The sequence below is a fragment of the Triturus cristatus genome, chromosome 5_1, assembly GCF_964204655.1.
Source record: "Triturus cristatus chromosome 5_1, aTriCri1.1, whole genome shotgun sequence".
NCBI classification, from domain to species: Eukaryota; Metazoa; Chordata; class Amphibia; order Caudata; family Salamandridae; genus Triturus; species Triturus cristatus.
Window position 1 is genome coordinate 527,951,695 of NC_140587.1, and position 22,502 is coordinate 527,974,196.

Here is a 22,502-nt window from a genome sequence, read left to right on the forward strand (position 1 = left end):
TAGAGTAGTTCCCCCAGACACATATATTTATTGCTGCATTCCTGAGAGCTGGGTGGGACACACACTGGAGGAAAAAGGAAAAGACTCTCTTTACTGCTCAAAAGACTGCTTTTTGATTCAGTGATAGATCACAACGAAGTGGCCTGGCCATATCTCAGGAAGAGAGATGGGGCTGATATGGGCAACAAAAAGAGTAGGGCTGGGGGTCTGGGATTAACCTTTTGATGCACATAGCACTGTGGTTGACATCCAGGTGTGAACTCTGGTCACTCTAATGAGTGGTGTTGTGGGACAATGAGCTTCTGAGTCTTGCCTGCTGTGACAGACATCATTCATGAGGAAAGAAGAAAGAGAAAAGTGTCCACTTCAAAAGAAGCAGAACCCAACACAAAACTTCAAAGACTCAGACTCTAAATCACATTTGGTGTCTGGAAAAGGATTATAAGAAGGGAAGGTTTAGTTCCCAAAAACGTATCTGCCCAACAGACAGCCGGGCTGTGTGAGAAGGGAAAGCTATGCAATACTTTTGCCTATGTCTGGTACTGGGGACCAAAGCCTTCTTGTCTTCTTGCTGGATGAGGGGATATCACCCAAAGAGATCAAGACCACCTGCCCTGGAGCATAGAGCACCAGTGTCTGCCTGCTTGCAAAGACCAATGTGCCCTGTGAGGAAGAGGAGAGCATTAGTGGGAGTGGGATCCAGTCTGGACCCGTACCATAAGGACTCCCTGTACGAGGTGTGATAATTTGGCTGGGCACCTATAATGGGTCGGGACCTGAGACAACAGCGGTAAAATGCCTAAACCACCACGGATGGGCCTAGAAACCCCTGCATGCCACATGGCCCTCTGAAAGGGTGTCTGAAAAGGCCGTTAGCCTTCGTGCTGCATTTATTATAGATGGGCAATAACACATCTCTCATACTGTTTAAAATAACTAAAACATGAATCATATTCGAATATTTAGCTGTATACCATCTTCCTCCACTCAGCTACCTCCTACCATTTATAAAATCAACAAAGTTCCCATTGTAACCCAATCGTGTGTTTCATTCAAAGATGGTGGCTACCTTGTTACAGTGTGCATTTTAATTACCCAGTGTGCATTTATATAATACAAGTGCTGCAATACTAACCGTATAGGCTACCTGGACTCTTCTGGTTTGTCAGGCATCTTTTAGGCTACTGGTGCCAAATGCTGCCAAGTTACATTACATCAGTGGCATCAAGTACATATCCCATCAGGGCCTGTCTTCCCCCCAGTTACTCTATTTCTCAACAGACATGTACACAAGGCTCACTCTAAACAAGCATATCTCTCAGACACCACCTATTAAGACTCCATTACCATTTCAGAAGTTTTAACTAGTCATGTCCAGAAAACATGTTGAATTTTCCCGACACCAGTGTCTGAAGAGTTTTCCTTTAACCAGATATCACCTCTATTTAAATTCTAATTTTGATGACCAGTCACTTAAAGTGCTCTTCAATAGCTCAAAAACCCAGTTATTCTTCATTTGAGTAATTGAATCTTAGGTATCGGAGAGTTTCAAACAAAGCATTTTGAAACTGAAAACATAAAACCATGTTTATCTAGGCACTGGCCACGCTTTCACAGTGTCCCTTTTGACTGTCGAATTGTGAGATACATATCCATCAAATTATTATTCATGCAGATTATATCAATGATCTTGTTTTATTTATAACAAAATAATATAAAAAGGTGTTTTTCATAATACATGCGGCAATAACAATTGTGCGTACCTGTTCTATATGAATCTCTTTTTCGTGAAACAATTGCTGGTACGCTTTCTCAGTTTTATTCAGTTTGTCTTCCTGGTCGCTGCATTTATCCCACAACTCACGTAGCTCGATCTGAAGACTTTTTAGCTTCTGGTTAAGTCTGGTGACTTCAGTCTCCTGGAGACCAAGCTGCCAAAGATATATCAGTGTTACAGTGTCTGAATGAGGAAGATTGGATCATTTCAAAAAGGTACACACACACTGTCGTAGCGACCTGAATGGACATGCACCAACAGTAAGAGTGAGTCTAACTCGACGCTATCGTTACAATGAAAAAAACACATGCACAGAAAATATGAACTCTTGAGGAACACCTACTGTACAAGGGAAATATACATGATTAAGTACAAAGAGAAGCTACGAATTGTGTTTCCAAGAAGGAGTTTTTCTAATTCCCTAGTAACTTTATCTAATGTTGATCCTTAAACATTCTTAGAGAGGCCATTAGAACTAATACAACCACAGAACTGACCTCAAGATAAAGCTACCAGCCTACTCGCCACCTCTCTGTATCATGTAATTTGTTGAATAAATCCCTCTGTATGGCCTCTCAGATGTTTCCATATGCAGTCCCATTTGCAGATCAACTGTTATACGTATAGAAACTGTTTCAATTGTAAAGAGAATCCAGGTTCCCAGGCACAGATTTAAATATTCAAGCAGAGAAGCGTCCACTGAGATACTTATTCAATCAAAGGCACAAAAAAGGGGACTAGTAAAAGAGGATATATGCAGGCAGGGATCAGTGCATCAACTCCTTCCACTGCCTAAATTATTGATGAAAGACCTTCTAAATGCTGGTCATTCTCACTGGAATTGTAGCTTGTGATCCAAGGTCTGTCTCTTAATCTGTCCATGAAAAACACACTGAGCTATCTTATTTACCGGCAAGCCAGTGACCAGCGGCTTACATATACATTTCTACAGAAGACACATTAATTTGCTGAGATCACTCACCAGCAAAGAGATTTTACTAGCACAAATCAGCTAGATGAGTGTCTTGTAAAGGACTATTTGGACTAGAGCAGTAAGTAAACATACCACTTGTGGCAAGTAAGCGACTAGCTGTGCTTTAGCCATTTTAGTCGTTTTCAGTCGTTCAAAGGTAATGGTTTCAACATTTCTCTATAGTCACTCATAACGGCTGACATTATATAGCAACTTCTTCATTGCCTGAATGGTTTCCCCCACCACTAACTTCACATGTCTCTCTCTTTCCCATGCTTCCTGCCATTACCTGTGGGTAATCTATGCATTCCACTCTATATAGCTGATTAGGAAATTCCACCACAAGCATGGTTAACAGAGCTCTCCACATCAGCAGGGTGCCAATTTTCCAATTCTGAGGTTTTATTCAAAGGTTCTGTGCAATCATGGAGTTGTTGTATTGTTTATATTGAATCAAACCTATTGGAGTAGTGCGCATTTTCAGGCGGATTTCCAAAGGAAAAACTCAGGCTTTGATAAGCCGCATCATGTCAACAGGAAGCAAACTAGTAAGTCTAATTATGGCTTCAGCTTTGGACATTTTGCACAAGTTGCCTTAGGTTACTGCAGAGTTTAAGGTAGTCTAATTAGTTAGCAAATGTCATTGAAATCATGAATCATAAGCAGAAAATAATTTTAGTCGGGACATGTATTGCACATCATGCAAGTCACAGACTAGTAGACATCTTTGTCAAGGAAGCGGGGGACAACATAATTGCACACCCAGCTAGCTCTCCATCTGGATTTCACTAAAGAAAACTTGCAAAGAAACATAAACTATCATAAGCCTGAATTAAATAGTTCCTTAAACCGCAATTAGATTAGTTAGTCCTACTTAAAAGTAGCATCATTATTATTTACAGCAGACTGAGGAGCACTGGTGCCTTTCACAAAGTCTGGTTTATTTCTCTATGAAAGACCTATACAGAAAGAAACCGCTTATCAGATTCCATGAGAGCAAGTAATGTGCATATCACTCACTCAAAACAGGTGCATGAATATATAAAGGACAGGGTACACTGAATCCAGAGAAATTGGAGGTGAAGAAGTCTGAAAACATTCCAGTTAAAGACCTCTTTATGCGCTGAGGGTCAATATGGTCATGAGACATACTGTCTCTTCCAGCAGTTTCCAATTTACCTTAACTGCATGTGAAGGCTTTGAAAAGTATATCAATCATACTAATACTAAAACAATATGTTTTTAAAAAAAGAAACTCAACTTTGCAACCATGTCCTTTGGAATGGTACCAACAGTACCTCCAATAAAACATGGGCGTCCATAATTTTGTTAAAATATAAAACTGGAGAAATTACATATATCGTGATTTCAGCATTCTTTGCCATTGTTTTCCCTCATTCACAGTGGGTAGTAGAAATTGGGTTTCTGGATGGCAGAGGTATGCATCACGTCCAAGCAGGAACCACAATCCTAGTCAGTGTAAATCAGATACACACCATAAATTAACCTGTGCTCATCCATTGGTAGCTTGGAACAGAGCAGGCAGGCCTAATTTAAAAAGCAATGTGTAAAGTATTTTTGCAACACTTCAAAGAATAACACAGTGAAAACACCACAAAAAGACTCAACATTAGTTTAGAAAAATAGACTATGATTTTATAAATAATACAAGACCAAAACAACAAAAATCAAATGAGTAGAAGTCGAGATATGAATTTTTAAAGATTAATTGCAAAGATAGCGCTTAGAAGCAAAAAGCGCCAATGGAGTTTATCTGGTCACACTAGACTGGGGCAAAGTCAAGAGTTCAGGCTAATTGCGATGGAGTGCAAACATGATAAAGGAGCCATGTAAGGCCCGTTGAAGAAAGTGCCTTGATCGGGGACGCAACTGCGAGATGAGGGGTGCAGCTGAGAGATGCATCGATCCAGCAGTCGAGGTAATGCATTATTTTCTTCACGCTGCTGTGGCAATGTGCCAGTTTCAGAAACAATGCGCCGAGCCTATAGGGGTTGGTTCCGCAGATGATGCACAACAGGTTTCTCCACACATTCGAGGGGATGCATCGACCTCCCCAACACTGCAGCAGCGGTGATGCGTTGCTTCTGATGCGTTTGGATGTTTAAGGCAATACACTGGTTCCGAGTGCGATGTGCCAATTCTGCTCCCGCAACAGTGACGATGCACTGGTTAAGCTACACACTGACAGGAGATGCGTTGGTTTGACTGGAGCAAGAGCCTGGGTCTACTTCCAATGGACCAGGTACAGCAGCAGGGTGGTGAGACTTTGATATTCCTGAGTCTCAGAAACAGGAGGTAAGCCAACAAGCCCCTGGAGATCACTCTGGGTTTAAATAGAGTGTAGTTCTTCCTTAGCAGGGGCAGAGGGTAGATGGTAGCAGGGCAGCAAAGCAGACAAGCAGTTCTTCCAGAGCACAAGTCCAGCAGAGTGACAGTCCTTGTAGAGGCACAGCAGTCCTTCTTCCTGATGGAGTTTCTATACAGGTCTAGAGTGTCTGTATTGGTGGGTCAGAGACCCAGTACTTATACCCAGTTGTGCCTGTGAAGTTGGGGTAATGTCAAAGAAGGGTCTTTGGAGTGCACAGAGGTCCTTTCTTCCTAGCCCAGACTCACTACAGGGAGGTTATCAGTCCTTTGTGTGGGAACAGGACACTGCCTTTTCAGGTGTGTCAGCTCCTCCCTCCCATCCTGCCCAGGATGAGCCATCAGGATGCAGATGGGCACTCAGACACACCTAACCTTACTTTGCATGTGACTTTCTAGAGGGAATGCAGAAAGCCAAGACTTCACCCACCCCAGACGTGTATTAGAGACAGGCTGCAGCTACGCAGGGCTTTAAGAGTAGAGAAATGCCAAGTTTCTGCAAGTGGCATTTCCAAAGTAGTAATGTTAAATCCATCTTTACCAGTAAAGAAGATTTATCATTACCATTTCAACAATATAAAACATGAAAATGCTACTCCTCAAAAAAAAGAAAATTGTAAAAAAGAATTCCCATTGTTAGCCTATGAGAGGAGTAGGCCCCACAGTAGTGACAAATAAATGTAGGTGTTTTTCACTACCAGGAAATGCAAATCTTAAAAGTACACTTCCTACCTCTTACTTATATAGCACCCTGCCATATGGTCTACCTAGGACCTACCTTGGGGGTGACTCATGTGTTATATAAGGGGAGTTTAAGGCTTAAGTTAAACTGTAGACTCAGGCTCTGCAGTGGCAGGCCTGAGACATGTTTAAATGACTACTTGTGTGGAAGGCACAATCAGTGCTGTAAGCCCACTTATAGCATTTAATTTACAGGCCCTGGACACAGGTAGTGCACTCTACTAGGGACTTACAGATAATTAAACATCCCCATTGTGGATAAACCATGTTTAGGGGAGAAACACATACACTTTAGCACGGGTCAGTAGCTATAAAGTGCTCGCTCAGAGTCATAAGGCCAGCAACAATAATCAGCAAAAAGAGGAGGTAAGGATGCAAAAAGTTTGGGGGAAGACCACCCTATGGCTGACATGTCTAACAGAAGGTAATTGCTTGCTGTAAATATGTCACACCTAGATATCCAAAAAGATATGGATGGAATGCATGAATTAATCTCAGCCTCAGGATGAGACACAGAACTTTTAAAATATGCTTGTAGTTACAAATTTTGAAAAGGAACCCAGTGTATGTTGTTGTTCTCCTAAAAACAGACTAGCATTCCTTCCTATGTGTTTTCAAAAATACTAACATATGTCTTACATCATTTTGCCAATATGCAAGACTATAAAACAACCCACACACTTATGGTGGGAATGTGTTTTGAATGAAGAATGAAAAGACAAAGGGTATTGCAATAGAATTACTAGTTGGGATGTAGATAGAGAGAACCATACAAAATGAGTCTCAGATATTCAGTCATTTATATAATGTTCGATATATATCTGTCAAACAGACATATAAATTGCACAGAATGTCCCAAGTGAAACAGAACCAACCCCATGCCAAAAAATAAGTAGTACAGTGATCTCAGTAAGTATAAAACTCCAATGAAGAAAAAAAGATTTCCAAAGTTTTGGCAAATGACCTAAACAAGTATACATGTGTGGATCAATCAACCCTTTTATCAATCAGGGGCGTGGCTTGGTGCTCGGCAAGATGGCCGCACTTTAGTGTTGCTCTGCCGGCCGCCGATAACTATCCTGACTCTATCCTTCCCCCATCGAGCCATCTGCTGCTCAGCCTGATGGAACTGCCTTGCTGACGCCGAGACCTCTGTGGCGATATAATTTGAGTTGTGCCTATTTTTGGAGGATCAGCGGTGAACGAGAAGTGCTGGCGTGGCGGTAATGGTGGCGTGTTGAGCTCGGAAGATCCGATCGCCGTGTATTGGAGCTGCATGAACCCCATTGGCTGTTATGCTGGGTGGCCCGGAACGAGAAGAGGGGAGCGCTGCCTGCGGTGACGCACCCTTTGCAGCTGGACTAGACGTTTTCACCTGAGCCAGTGGGTGCCGGAGGTGAGCGGGAGACCTGAGCGCGGTGCCTGGGGACTTGGAACTACGCTAGCGGCCGGCGCGGACTGCCGGAGCAGGCCGCGGACTCGCTGCTGGACGGTGGGGGCACCGAGCGGCTTTTTCCTGCCGCGGCGCGGCCCTGTTGGGATCTCCTCCTCTCCCCTCCCTTCATGCGGCTATAGAGTGTGCCGCCGTTTCGTTGCCTGCAGGTGCCTGGAACAAGCAGCGGAGGAGGCCATAGCCGGACGCAGTGAGGCAGGCGGCACTAGACTTAACTGGCTGGACTGGGTGCTGGAGAGGCGGACGGTGGATGGGTATCGGAACGGTGCCCTTGTGTGAAGTCTGCTTCGTCTTGTTTGGCGTGGGTGCCCCGCCCCCCCCCCTCTTTCCATCACTGCTGTGGGCCAAAACTGTATACCTGACATATTGCGCTTCCTGCTGGTCCTCGACGGGAGCTAGAAGTTGCCGCCTGGCGTACACTGGGGCATAACGCACTGGCTGTGACGAGCTGGCTGCCCCCCCCCCCCCTTCCACCCCATGTGCTATACCTGTGTGGATAAAGAGCCTGAGATTCTGTGGAGGACTTTTTCCGTGAGTATCTTCCTGATCGCGCCGCCTGTGTACTGGCTGGTGCTTAGCTGGGGTCAGTCTGCGGCTGGGAGAGGGAGGTGGCACTACATGGCTACTGTGTAAATCGGACTAGCAGGAGGGGGCATCATGGCATCATGGGCAAATCGGAGAAGAATCAACCGCGTCTCACTTTTGAGCCGCGAAAGGGACCCAAATCGGCGCAAACTACGGCTTCGGATTCGGAATTGGATTCTTCGCAGGCCCCTACAGCGTTGGAGAAATCGCTTGCAGCGATTCACGAAAGTCTCCAAGCAATAGATGGCAAGATTGAGGCTCTAAACGGTAGAATGGATAATTTTTCTGCCAAGCTGGACAAGCAGGCGGCGCGGCTCGGAGAGGCGTAACAGCGCATTTCCGATGCGGAGGAGGGCTTACAACAGGTCGCCGCAAAGACATCAGACATTACGAAAATCCTAGCTGTCATTCAAGCAAAGAATGAGGATATTGAAGCGCGCTCAAGGTGCAATAACATTCGCGTTTTGGGCCTTCCGGAGTCTACGAACATGGGGCGACTGGAGGATTATATGGAGGAGATGTTTCGCGCAATATGTGGAGCTGACCACTTATCTACCCTCTTCGCGGCTGAACGTGCTCACTGAGCTTTGGCGACGCGCCCTCCTCCTGGCACTCCTCTGAGGCCAATAATTGCCAGGCTGTTAAATTGTAGGGACCGTGATACTATCCTGCGCACAACGCATCAAAAGGGCACAACGTCCTACCAAAATAATGTTCTATCCTTTTACCCGGATTTTACAGCAAATGTGCAGGCAGCATGGAAGGAATTTTAAAATGTCAAGAAGGTATTGATCAAGGAACGGATCCCGTACGCGATGCTTTGTCCAGACAGGCTGCGCATTGGAGTGGTAGCAGATGGCAAGATTTTCACGAGTCCTAAGCACGCGATGGACCACACCAAGTCCCTGAAACTTCAGCAGAAATCTTTGAACCAGACATCAGACATAGATGACTGAACAGTAAGAGGGGCTTTGCCCCGCACATGGACTTGGTCCACCTCTCAGACTATATGGACTGTGTGGATTGTTTGAGTCGCTTGCTTGTTCGCTAACTGTTTTGCTGTCATCCTACATTTGCTCTGCTGTTTTGAATTTTGATATGTGCGTAGGCTGCAGTCTGTACCATGGCAGTTTCTTTTTTTTTTGAGTTCTTGCTTCACTGCGTAAGTGTTTGATTCTGCATGTGAAGGGTTGGGGGTGACTGTATGCTCCCCTGCCCCGCACTAGCCTTTGGGTGATTGCGGGGTCTTAATATACGGCTTTACCTAATGTGATTTGGGTGTGAATAATGATATGGCTATGGTGGTGGGAAGTTACTGAATACTGGTGGTCCCCTCCCTAGTAGATCTGGGAGTGGATTATGCCGCTACGCCCCCAATGGGTATTCCCCACCTGGGATATCATGGTTTGTTAATTTTGTTGGGGTGGAAGGTTTCTATAGGGCAGGTCTTTAGCGAATTGGGGTTGCTGAAGTGGATGGGGGTGGGGGAGATTGTTTTAATTTTTTCAGTCATTGGTGCACCAATTGGAGACGCTTTGAAACCTTAACTCTGTGTGGCTTTGTATGCATATCTGTTGACCGGTGTATTGCGAATTCTGTCTGGTTTCTTGTTATAGATGAAGGGTGCATCGTATAAATGTATGACTTGGAATGTCCGAGGGTTAAATACACCTAAGAAGACCAGGCAAGTGTTGGCGCAACAGGCATAGGGTGCAAATTGCTCTGTTGCAAGAGACTCACTTACATAGGCACACTGAAAGTGCTGTTGCGCGAAGATGGGCGACCTATCGTCTTGCTTCATCGTACTCCACATATGCGAGGGGGGTTCTTATTTTAATCAAGAAGGGGGTGCCATTCACGCCTGTAAAGACTTGCGTGGATAGCGAGGGCCGCTGGGCTATGGTACAGAGCAAGCTGGGTAGAGTATTGGTGACGACAATTAACACATATGGCCCAGTGGTGGATGATGCTACGCCCTTCCTGACAATGAGTAATGTTTTGTGAACCTGGCCGGAGGCTGCACTTATTTGGGGGGGTGACCTCAATACACACCTTGACCCACGCGTGGATAAATCCAACCTGGCTGGGGCACGCATGGTTAAAGTGGCACAATGTATCCGGGATGTCATGGTGAAAATGGGACTAGTGGATGCCTGGCGCCTGAGAAACGAAGGTGTCCTAGAAGGTACGCACATAACCCCAGCATTTAGCAGCTGGTCTCGGCTGGATTACTGGCTGCTCAATGTGGAAGCTAATGGCTGGGTGGAGGGGGTCTACATGCTCCCACGGACTCTGTCTGACCATAACCCTGTGGTGCTGGACATGCTCATACCGGAAAACCCGCATCGTCCATTCACATGGCGCTTTCGAGCAGACGCACTGTTAGACCCGCTCTATGTTGAGAGTATTAAGACTGCTATTACACAGTACTTTGAGCAGAATGTGGGCTCTGTTGATAGTCAGGCGATTCTGTGGGATGCCTTCAAGGCGACGATCAGAGGGATGTGTATTAGTACCTCAGCGGGAATTCTTAAAGATATACGGGGACAATTACATAAGATTGAACAGAAGCTTAGGAATCTAGAATCCCAATATAACAGTGCACCATCCCCTGAGGTTTTGGACAAAATACATGAACATGTAGAGGAATATAACTCTTTAGCGGACACGGAAACGAAATATCTGTCCAAGAGGCAAGTAGCCAGGGCCTATGGTGAGGGGGGTAGACCAGGGAGAGTGCTGATAAATAGACTTATATAACACCTAAACAATCCCCCGATCGATCAGATAGTTAACGGTGATGGGGTGGCTCATTATTCTCAAAGCACTATAGTGGAGCAATTTCGTAGTTTCTACGCTTCCCCGTATACTACTCGAGGAGGCATGACGGACGAAGCGATGGATGATTATTTAGGGGACACGGCCTGTGCATGGCTGTCTGATGATCACAAGAAATATTTAAGTCTGCCTATGGAAGCGATTTTTTCTTTGCCCAACAATAAGGCTCCCAGGCCGGATGGCCTAACAGCAGAATTTTATAAGGCATATGCAGATCTCCTTATCCCCCACTTGCTTGAAGTATATGCAGAGGCTCACAAATCAGGCAAACTACCTCCATCGATGAGGCAAGCCTTAATTGTCACATTGCTGAAGAAAGACAAATCTCCTTCGCAATGCGACTCTTACCGCCCGTTATCATTGATTAACCTAGATGCTAAGATATTAGGGAAAATTATGGCTACCAAGCTACAGCCTCTAATGTCACTTCTAGTGCTCCCGGACCAAGCCTGGTTCATACCGGGCCGTTCTACTTCATTAAATCTTCGCACCATGTTTGCTATGTTCCATGTGCCCAATCCTGATCTTTCGGCAGTCGCAGTGTTGTTAGATGCTGCGAAAGCTTTCGACTCTATAGAATGGAAATACATGTGGCACATTTTAAACAGAATGGGGTTTCCTCCCGTATTTGTACGCGGGATTCAGATTCTATATACTGAAGTATCAGCGAGGGTTAGGGTGGGCGGAATTACATCAGAACCTTTCTGTATAGAACGTGGCACCAGACAGGGCTGTCCCCTTTCCCCCCTACTTTTCGCTATAGTTTTGCAGCCGCTGGCTTGTAAAATTCGACAGACCCACAGGGCGGATTCTCTGAATTTCCAAAATAGACCGGTCGGAATCTCTCTATATGCGTACGATATGGTCCTGTATGTTCAGGAACTGCAACGCTATCTCTCCCAGGTTATTCGTGAATATATTAGATTCAGCCTCTCCTCGGGTCTTCAGATAAATTGGGAAAAATCTGTTATTATTCCTCTAACATTAGTCACAGCATCGCCCGAGATCGAATTACCCCTAATGTGGTCTGAAGAGCCGGTTAAGTACTTAGGGGTGTGGATTCACCGAGATCCTGAGGTAGTGATTAGAGAGAATTATGGTAGGACATATTCGCTGTTAGTGCAGCAGATTGATCGCTGGGTTGGTTTGCCGTTGTCCCTGGCAGATCGCATAGCGCTGATCAAGATGGTCGTTCTCCCTAAATTTTTGTATCTCTTTTGTAACATTCCTATTCCATTGACGAAGCATTTTTTTAAAACGGTCCAAATTCAACTGCTGAAGTTGGTTTGGGGGAATAAACAACCGAGGATTAGCTGGCACACATTGACATTGACCTATGAAAAAGGGGGATTTAACGCGCCGGATTTCTATGTATATTATTTATGTGGGCAGGCTCAATATGCGTATTACTGGTTTAGGCCACACGCTTTTATTCCGCATGTAGCCATAGAGGAAGGAGATGCGCACCCAGTACCATTGAGGAGCATCATTACTCACACCGGCAGACAGACGCCTAAATCTGAGATAAATACAATAGATGCCACCATTGCAGCGTGGCAAGAGATTGGGAAGCGAACACATAAACTTCCTTTGTACGCCCCAGCTTTACCCATTGCAGGGCATGCTGCCCTATCAGTAGCCCGTGAGCGCGGCCCTGTCACGGCTCTCGGAGAGGCAGGCATTACACTCATGAGTGATTTATATCCAGGAGGGAAGTATATCGCGAGCAGTGATTTAGCCTACATACAAAATCCCACACCATTATTCCAATACACCTGTTATAGACTCCGACGAGCAATGAAAGATCACTACACTCGTTTTCCGGTGGAACCAGTAATACTACAGGCACTGCAAATGATACTAATAACCCCAAATTGAAAGAAGTTGGTAACCAAGTTGTATAAAGCAGTTCAGGGGGACACAGTTCATGGGGTGGACAAAAGTTTGGAGAGATGGAACACGGTAGTGGTGCCGCCGATCACTGACACAGACTGGAAACAGATTTGTATGTTCACGGGTAGACTCACGTCGAACTGCAACTTGCGTATCATCCATCTAAAATGTATTCATCAAGTGTACCACACTCCTAAAAAGCTGCACAGAATGGGTTTGAGAGAATCGGCCTGTTGCAAGAGATGCAGGTTGGATGGGGTGGATTGTCTCCATCTGGCATGGCAAAGTGTGAGGGTGTGCCAATATTGGGAACAGATGATTGGTCTTAAAAATATCATGACTGGTCAGGTGCTTCAGGTTACGCCACTGGTGTGTTTGCTTGGACATGCCCCCCAGTTGACAGCGGTAAGGGGCAGGTTCGTCAGAGTAGCCCTGCTGGTATCTAAACGGCGTATCTTATTCACGTGGGACAGCCGACTGAGCCCGAAAGCTGATCTGTGGCTTAAGGACATGGTTTACTGCCGTGAACAGCTGGAATTATATGCGGAAGAATTGCCAACATCCTCTCGTCCCAAGGATATATGGGCTCCTCTTAGGGAATACCTTCAGGCACAGAGCGAACTAAGTTCGGGATAGTCACACATGTTCTGGTGCCTTTCTTTTATGAATGCTAAGAAACACTCGGACAATACAATACTGGGAAGAGTTCGTAATATGCTGCACCTATGTATGTAACACGGAGGACACTCAGGAAAAACGTGTCATTGACTGTGATGTTTTGTTGTATGTACATTGTTATATTGTTTGCTTTCGCATTATTGAAGTAGGGGGGAGTATCCTTACAGCAGTTTTGTGAGCGGCAGACCTTGTACTATACTGCTTCTACCCAATAAAAACCTACTTTAAAAAAAATAAAAAAACTTTTATCAATCAAATGGTTGAATTGCAAGTTTCCTTTGGTACTGTCTATGACGTTTCAACCCTCTATACGATATGGGGTCTCATCAGGACCCTAAAATAAATGAGACACCTGAGAAGACAAAATAAAATAAATGGAGAGACTCCTTAGTGAGAGAAATTATAGAATAGCCAATGGTGTGAGTAAAGGCAAGGGAGAATGCCTATCTGATTAAATTGAAGGAAACACAGAGCAACCCAGCACATGTGTTCACAAAAAATATGGGTACTTACACAGGGGACCTTTGAGTAGTGAGTGTATAGGAAGAAAGACACACAATAAATGAATGAATCATATCAACGAATAATACTGGTGAATCACAATATACCCATGCTCAGCCTAGCAGACTTACCCCCAGATAGAGGATATCCTATGGTTTAAGAGATTCATGTGTTCAATAAATAATGAAGCCCCACGGTCCAAAATCAGATACTGACATGTTCCTCAATGGGAAGGATACATAGGCATGCTGCAGGATTCAGCCGTTTTGTTTACCACAGAAGCTAAACCGGGAGGGACGTGACATTGCATTTAAGCACACACACTGACAGAAAGAGCGCCAGAGGCACCCTTGCTTACAGTCTACCCAGACAATGCTCTAGCTTCTGCAACACCATCCTGGAGCTTATCGCCTCGATCGCCATCGACTCCAAGCACTACATCCTCCTTGCCTCGACGACCCCAGCGATGTTAAAACAAGTGACCTCCTTGAGAGAATGAAAACTTTGGCCTCAAGCAGCTGGTCGCCGACCCCACCCACTTCGCAGGACACACTCTTGACCCTATTTTCGCTTTCAGTGACAGATTCAAATGAACCCACGCCACACAGCTCACCTGAACAGACCATTAAAGCATCCACTTCACCCTCTCAAGGCCCAACAACACATGCGCTGTGAGCCAAAACTGTAAAAAGATATCAGAAGATCAGTGGAACATGGCTCACAGCTCCCACCTCCCAAACCCGACACCCAACCCGGATCTAGTAGCACAGCACTTCTCCTGATGGATCACGGAATGCGCCAACACAATCGGCCCCCACCAAAACAGCCAACACCAAGGAACATACATAAAAAGCCAGCTGATTCACGTAAGAACTGAAAGCCACCAAGTGCATCAGCCGGCAACTAGAAAGGAAGTGCACGTTAGCAGTAAAACAGAAGACCACACTACCTTCAAGACAGTCCTCAAACAGTACCACTGTCTCCTGAAAGAAGCAAAAAAGAACACCCTAGCAATCTGCATCGAGTCCAGATCCAACCGCAGCAAAGAACTCTTCACCATTGTGAAGGAATTCTCCAATCCTACTGCTGCCGAGAATTACATCACACCCTCGCAAGAACTGTGCAACACGCTAGCGGCCTTCTTCCACAATAAAATCTCGACCATCTACGAGAACGTCGAAACGTAACCCTCCGTCAATGACAATATCAACCAGTCCACACCCTCAAACACAAACCCAGAACACCTCCACACCCAATGGGACCTCCTTACCATGCAAGACACCATCTCCATCATGAACCCCGTACATTTGGAAGCACCCACAGACCCCTGCCACCACAATATCTTCAACCTTGGAAACAAGACAATTGGAGAAGAACACATGAAAGTCCTGAACATCGGCCGTCTTCCCAGAAGACTGGAAACACACAGAAGTGAGACCCGTACTAAAATAAAACTCAGATGAACCTACCGAGTGTAAGAACTATCGGCCCATCTCCCTGCTCCAATTTCCAGCTACGATCCTGTAGAAAGTGATCAACAAGCAACTCAACCACCAACTGGTGCACCTTGACCTCCTGGGCCCTTCCCAATCCAGATTTCGCACCAAACACGGCACCGGGACAGCCCTGATATTAGCCACAGACAACATCAGGGCCCTGCTGGCTACAGCGAAATGGCAACCCTCATCCTGATGGACCCTACAGCCGCTTTCAATACCATCTCCCATTACAGACTGATTAACAGACTTCACCACATCGGGATCCAGGAACACGCCCTAAAATGCATAGCAAGTCAAGTCAAAAAGGCTTTATTTCGATAAAAATTATCATAAAAGCATCACAATTTAAAAATTTACAGAGAAATTTGATTATAAGTTCATCTAAAAGTATACCTTTTCAGTAAAAATAAATAAATACATCATCATATTAAAAGGGATTAAACAAGTGTTTTTAGCCTTTTACTTCTAATGGCCCATGCCCATGCTAAAAATTTTGCCAGAACACAAGCATAAAAAGGGCGGGAGTCCGACATTAAAATGCGCAATGCTTCAACATGGTGCCTAGTTCCCAACAAGCGACACAAATGCTTTAGCCATCTGCTTCTTGGGTGAGCATACTCCTTACATTCAAATAGAAAGTGTGCCACAGTCTCTTCTCTGGACGTGCAAAATGGGCAGAGATCAGTGATCTGATCATTGGATTTCCACCGAGAGGTAAACGCACGCAGAGGAAGAGAACCAGTTCTAAATTTGAAGTAGAGGGACCTATCAAAGGGTCTTTCGATGATATCTAGGTATGGTTCCCGGAAAGGTAAGTCCTTGAATTTCAGGAAGTCCTCCGTGAGGCTGCCCAAGGCGTTATTAGTATTCCGCTGGGTCGCGATCCAGTTCCAAAATATTTTCTTCAAGAATGCTTTCGGAGGTGAGGACCTATTCTCCCAGGCTTCACTTAGACCCAAATCACATAAAAGGGCTTTCAAGTCTCGCAGCCATTTTATCTTGTGCCACCCAGGGGATGACATTACTTCGGAAAGGCCCTTTGCATATTTTGCCAGTTCAGGGACTCTCCACAACCTGGCCCATAAGAGTAGTGGGCGAAGTTTTGCTAGATCGCTAATGGGCATAGCATCATTCCTCTCCAGAGTGGTCTGTTTTTCACCATTCACATCAGATCCCAAGAAGATCGTATGTTGAGTTCCCCATGATTCATCACTCAGCCCCACCCTTTGAACACCTACATGACTCCCTTGGCACACACCGCCAGATCACACAGACTAAACATCACCTCGTTTGCAGACAACACCCAGCTCATCATCTCCCTGACTGAATACCCCTCCACCGCCAGAGCCAACTTCCACACCTGCATGATGGACATCACTAAATAGATGAGGGACAACTGTCTGAAACTCAACATGGACAAGACGTAAGTCCACATCTTTTGGAACAACACCTCGATCTGGAATGAGGCACGGTGGCCAGCAAGTCTCGGCCCATCACTGGCCCCAACTGACCATGCCCGCAACCTCAGCATCATCCTGGACAGCAAGCTCTTGATGGAAAAAACAAATCAACACAGTCTCATAGGCCTGCTTTCAAACCCTCAGCATGCTTCCCAAGATTTCAGGTGGCTCCATGTCAACATCAGAACGACCGTCAAACAGGCCCTCATCATCAGCAGGCTGGACTAAGTAAACTCACTTTAAGTAGGAATCATGGCACAACTCCTGAAGGGGCTGCAGACAATACAGAATGGAGCAGCAAGACTCATCCTTGACCTGTGTAGAAGGACCCACATCACACCTCACCTCATAAAACTAAATAGGCTCTCGATACAGAAGAGATGCCAGTTCAAGATGCTGACCCATGCCTACAATGCCCTACACAACAAAGGACCAGCATGCTTCAACTAACGACTGACCTTCCACCAACCAACCAGACACCTCCAGGCTGCCTCCCACTTCCTCGCAGACACCCCCAGGATCTACTGAAAAAACAGTGGAGGACGCTCCTTCTCTCACATGGCAGTCAAGACATGGAACTCCCTTCCCCTGCACCTCACGACCACCCCATTGCTCCAGCAATGCAGGAGAGAACTCAAACCTGGATGTTGAAATGAGATACAACCATGCAGTAGTTACAATTGCCTGGAGATCGGAACAGGTGAGTTGCTGCACTCTATAAATGTTTGATTGATTGAAGAAATTGAGGGTAAGAACATGGGCTTGGGATGCAAACCTTCCCATCTACGGTGGCCAGGAGTGGGCGAGGTTAGACTGTAGCTATAGAGATGGACAATCTGAAGGGTAAAACTGGCACAACATGTACACCGAATATAAGGCATGATATATGCCACAGTAATTATCGTCATTGAAGCGAGGTCCCGAAAGGATAAAGACAAATGCAATGGGCCCAGTGGCCTAAATTTAATTCATGAGAGAATTCCTTTGACTCTGTGACCACAATCTAAACTAGGCTGGCATGGATGGCCTTGATTCTTTTTTAATCAATCTGTGACTTTCTCTGATTCATCTGCAGGATCAAAAAAAGACTCAGACCTACAGGAGACTTCCAGCCATACAGACATACATCCAGGCCAGTATTTCTTTAGCTCTTTGTTGTAGAGGAAGGGTACTGGTCCCCGGGGGAATGACAGACCAGAAGGAAATTGTGTAGATGGAGACTACAGAGACCTAAGTTACATTGACTCTATCTTTTAACAATGACTCACAACCTATATTCATTTTCAATTTGTCTCAACATATCTTCTCTTTCTTTGAGGATAAGTTATTGAGCAGAGGAGTATCATTTATCATCACGGAGATTGAAGAACTTAAATACAGAAATATTACAGTTCCTTTGCAAGATCAGATTGAATTGAGATTATTCTTTGCAGATATAAGCAATCCTAATTCTGACTTTGTGACTGGTCTAATACATCCCTCTACCTTCTATCCACCCAACTCCTTGATGCAACCACAGTTACTTTTTAGAAAATAGGCCTCGATGCTGTGAAATCTATGAGGGAACTTTTCTACAATATCTCACTTGCCAGCATTAGTTGCACTTAAACAGGACAAATCCCTGATCATTAAGCCAGCTGGAAAGGGGGGTTGCATTGTGTTACAGGACTACCACACTTATGATGCTGAGATATGAAAGCAGATATCAGATGCCCAACATTACAAAAGACTAACCATGAACCCATTGGATATGATCTGAAGTGTAATCATGAGGGTCATCACAAAAGGAAAAGAGCAGGGTGATATATCAGAGAAAGAATTCCTGTTCCTAAACAATGAGAATCCCTGCAAACCGGTCCTATATACCTTGCTGAAGGTGCATAAAGACCTTAGCATTCCTCCAGGTAGACTCATTTTGTCTGGATTTGGTTCCACCTTAGAACCTGTAGGGAAGTACATTAACTTTGTTATTCAGAATTGTCTACCACTGCAAGAGACTTATGTGAGAGACAGCACCTTTATGGTAAATCTGATAGAGGGCATGCCTCTCGATGCAAACACTGATCTTTTTTTGTTTTTGTTTTTTTTTAAGATTTATATAGCGCAAACTCGAACCAAAGGTATTGGAGAGCTTTACATGGGCATCAATTACGTTACACAAGGACACATTCATTTTATTTTTTTGGTATGCACGGAGAGATTAAGTGATTTGCCCAGAATCACAGGCTGTGGAGTAGACCCCCAGCTCCAAGGTAGGCAGTCAAGCCATAAGACCACATCCTCTCCCCCATCTGTTGGCAACATTAGACATAGCCTCGTTGTATACCAACACACCCCGAGCGGACAGTATAACAAGCATCAAGAGGTTACTTAACACATGATCCCAGCCTATGCATGTCCCTGCAGAGTTCAGTATAACACACAGTTATTTCAAATATGACAATCTGGCACTTCAATGGGGGCTATTTTTGCACCAAATCTGGCAAATATCTGTGTAGATGATTTGAAGCGAAAATATGTTTCATCCAGTAACAATATATATCGGGCCACATTTCCTGTTGGAAATGCTATATAGATTATATATTTGTTGTCTGATCCAGCTTAGAACAACAATTTCAGGAATTCGTAGATTACTTGTATCAGTTTCAAAAACATCTTCGGTACACTTATTCTATGCACACATCTGAGATTGCCTTCTTAGACTGACTATTAGACACAGTGAAGGCAAACTGTATACTAGTCTGTACAGGAAACAAACAGAGATAAATACTTTACTCTCCTATGAAAGTAACCACCACAGAGCACTCAGGGATGGCTTCCCATTTGGGCAATTCCTGCGGTTATGCAGATATTGTTAATTCAAAGAAAATTATTTCAGTGAGGTCCACATACTTCAGGATAGGCTCCTATCCAGTGGCTACCCTAAGAGAATTGTTAAAACAGCCATGAAGTATGCCTGGTATTGTCTGAGGGAGAAACTACTATGCACTAAAACAAAAGCACCTCTAGAGAAACTCGTATGTGTTACTATGTTTTGCCCACATGCGAAGAAGATCTAAAAATTGGTGACGAAGAATTGGCATATCTTAAAAAGTGTAGACTATAGTTTGCAATTACCCACGTTTGCCTACATGAAAAGGAAAAGCATTAAGGATCATCTGGTTCATTCCAAGACTACCAACTCCAGCCAGTACAACCATAGGACTTCGGAGGCCATGCGGGGCTTTCTACCTATATGAGGCCATTATCACTGTGGCAACTGCGTAGCTTGTACATGGACATTTGACACTGAGGTCTTTGACCATGGTTCAGTGAAAATGGAGCCTATGTCTTTATCCAATTTTAATTCTAGAAATGTGGTGTATGCAATTTGGTGCACCTGTAAATTAATTTATATAGAGCAAACTTCGCTACCAGTGAAAGCATGAATATGCCAACACCATATGCGGATCAGGTGTGCTATGCCAAATGCCCCCATGATATCCCATTTCCTGAAGAAGAGTAAAACAGCAGATGAAAGAAAATGGCAGGTAAATGACAGCGCCTCCATTCCAGCAAGAGTAAGAGACCAAGCAAGCATCCTCTGGAAAATGGAAGTGAAATGGATTGAGCACTACAATTCTATAGACCAAGGACTAAATACAGCTCAGGAATGGCGTTCATATGTGGCTGAATTAAGGGATTGAACAGTATTGGTTCATATTCCGACTGCACATATTTGCTTATAGATATAGGATGCTTCTCTGCATGTACACATCCTTTGCATAAGTGGTTTATATTTACTCTCAGTCAGTCATTGGGAGTGGCATTTTCATGCCAGCATGTTGAATGTGTATGGGCAGTTGAGGAATTGTTGTGTGAGGAATATTTCATGCTGCACAGATATACCATTATAACTGTCATTCTGAGGGGCTTATATCGTTTTCCATTTGTAAGTTATTTTACCAACAATTGGCTCCTCAAACTCTCTCTCAATTGATGAATTGTTGTGAGGAATTTTTCACGCACAAATGTACCATTATAACTATCATTCTTAGGGGCTTATATCATTTTGCATTTGTAAGTTATTTTACCAACAATTGCCTCCCTAAACCAGTGTTTTTCAACATTTTTTGGGCAAAGGCACACATGTTTCATGAAAAAAATCACGAGGCACACCACCATTAGAAGATGTTAAAAAATTTAACTCGATCTCTTCTCCTACGTTTCTCTCTTCTACTCCTTAACATTGCAGCCCTCCTCTTATATTCCTAAGCGTTGCATTTCACGTTACTCTGCACAAGATTTTTTTTTTGGCCCCCCCACATTACTGAACTGGTTGAGCGCAACCTGGGTGTTTAAAAAAAATAAAAAATTGTATTACATTTGTAAAATTGCTTTACCTTATTCCCTCCTCTTGTCCTACCCTTATTTCCTCCTCGCATGTACATTTCTTTCCAATGGCCCTTTTTATTTCTAATTCAATTGTGTTATTGACTGTCTGTGCTTTGCCCAGAGCAAATGTGTTATCTCTTGTTCTGTGTCTGCTCTTGTAAGGCGCTCTGATGCCCACGGGTCTAGCCAGCTCTATAAAAAACCTTTCAAATAACATAAATAAACTAACGTTAAAAAACGACCGTTAATCATGGACCCATGAGCATGGCCACACCAAAACTGCTCTCCAAGAAGCGTGTGCAATGGAAACCTTTGCATGGGTCCAACCATGTACCAAATAAATGAGGCTCTGCACCAAGGTATGGGACTCCCACCAAAGAGTAAGAGGTCTCGCGTTCAGCAGAGTTCACAGCACTCGAAAGTGCCAGTTCTGTGAGATCAAGGACACATATACGAACCCTCCAGGTACTGCCTCGGCTCGACGTAGCAACTGCACCTGAAAACGACCCTTCAAAGCACAACGGCTTTGGAATGTTGCCTGCACTAAATCAAACCCGCTGCCATTCAGTGCACCTCCCAGAGCAGTGACACATACCAGCAGAGGTCCACTCCGTTATGAGCTTTTACTCAACTCCTGAGGGGGAGCAGGGTGAGAAACTTCCAGAACTTGAAATTCTAACAAGAGATTGGTAAAAAATATAAGCACCATGTATGTATCTATTTATTTAATTATTGATTTAAGTTTTTCATTTACTGCCTTGTCCTATCCGAGGACTGAGTCAGGGTGAAAGGCATGAAACCCAAATACAATGAGGGTGCAAATGAGTGAGACTCACCTCACGCTGCACCTGCGGTCTGGTCTGGATCCGGATGCGGTCTCTCTGCAGTGCCGACTCCCGCCAAGTCCTGGTCTCCGTCCGTCTCCTCCTGCTCCGGTCCTCCTGGGAGTCCTGGTGACTCGAGTCGTGACGTCTTCTTCTCTCCGCTGCTGCGCACACTGCGCTCGGGCGGGAAGGAAGTCGGAAGATACTGCTCTGTGATAGGTCCAGGCTGGAGTCTGGACCAATCACAGCCCAGACATCAGAAAAGTGGAGGGTGTCCCCCTGAGGAGCGCCAATCAAACCCCCCCCCCCCCCCCCCCATACCCAGGATACAGTCCGGCGCCCGCCGCCCGGCCTAGTGGGGGAAAATTTGACATTTTTAAAAAAAATCTTTCGAATGTTTCCATTTTTCCCACGTTTTCCCACGGCACACCAGGCAACATCTCGCGGCTCACTAGTGTGCCGCGGAACAGTGGTTGAAAAACACTGCCCTAAACTCTCTCTCACTGGGAATGGTATGTATT

The 22,502-nt window shown here is 44.8% G+C and overlaps 1 protein-coding gene across 4 annotated transcripts in view; it reads right to left on the reverse strand.

Moving 5' to 3' along the window:
- Positions 1-22,502, reverse strand: part of LOC146831152 (uncharacterized) — a 1,851,363-nt gene that overhangs the window by 1,207,904 nt on the left and 620,957 nt on the right. For all 4 annotated transcript variants that reach the window (XM_085605390.1, XM_085605389.1, XM_085605391.1 and 1 more), the window contains one exon: positions 1,764-1,931. In XM_085605390.1, coding sequence (XP_085461516.1) covers positions 1,764-1,931 — 168 coding nt within the window. The remainder of the gene's footprint in view (positions 1-1,763; positions 1,932-22,502) is intronic.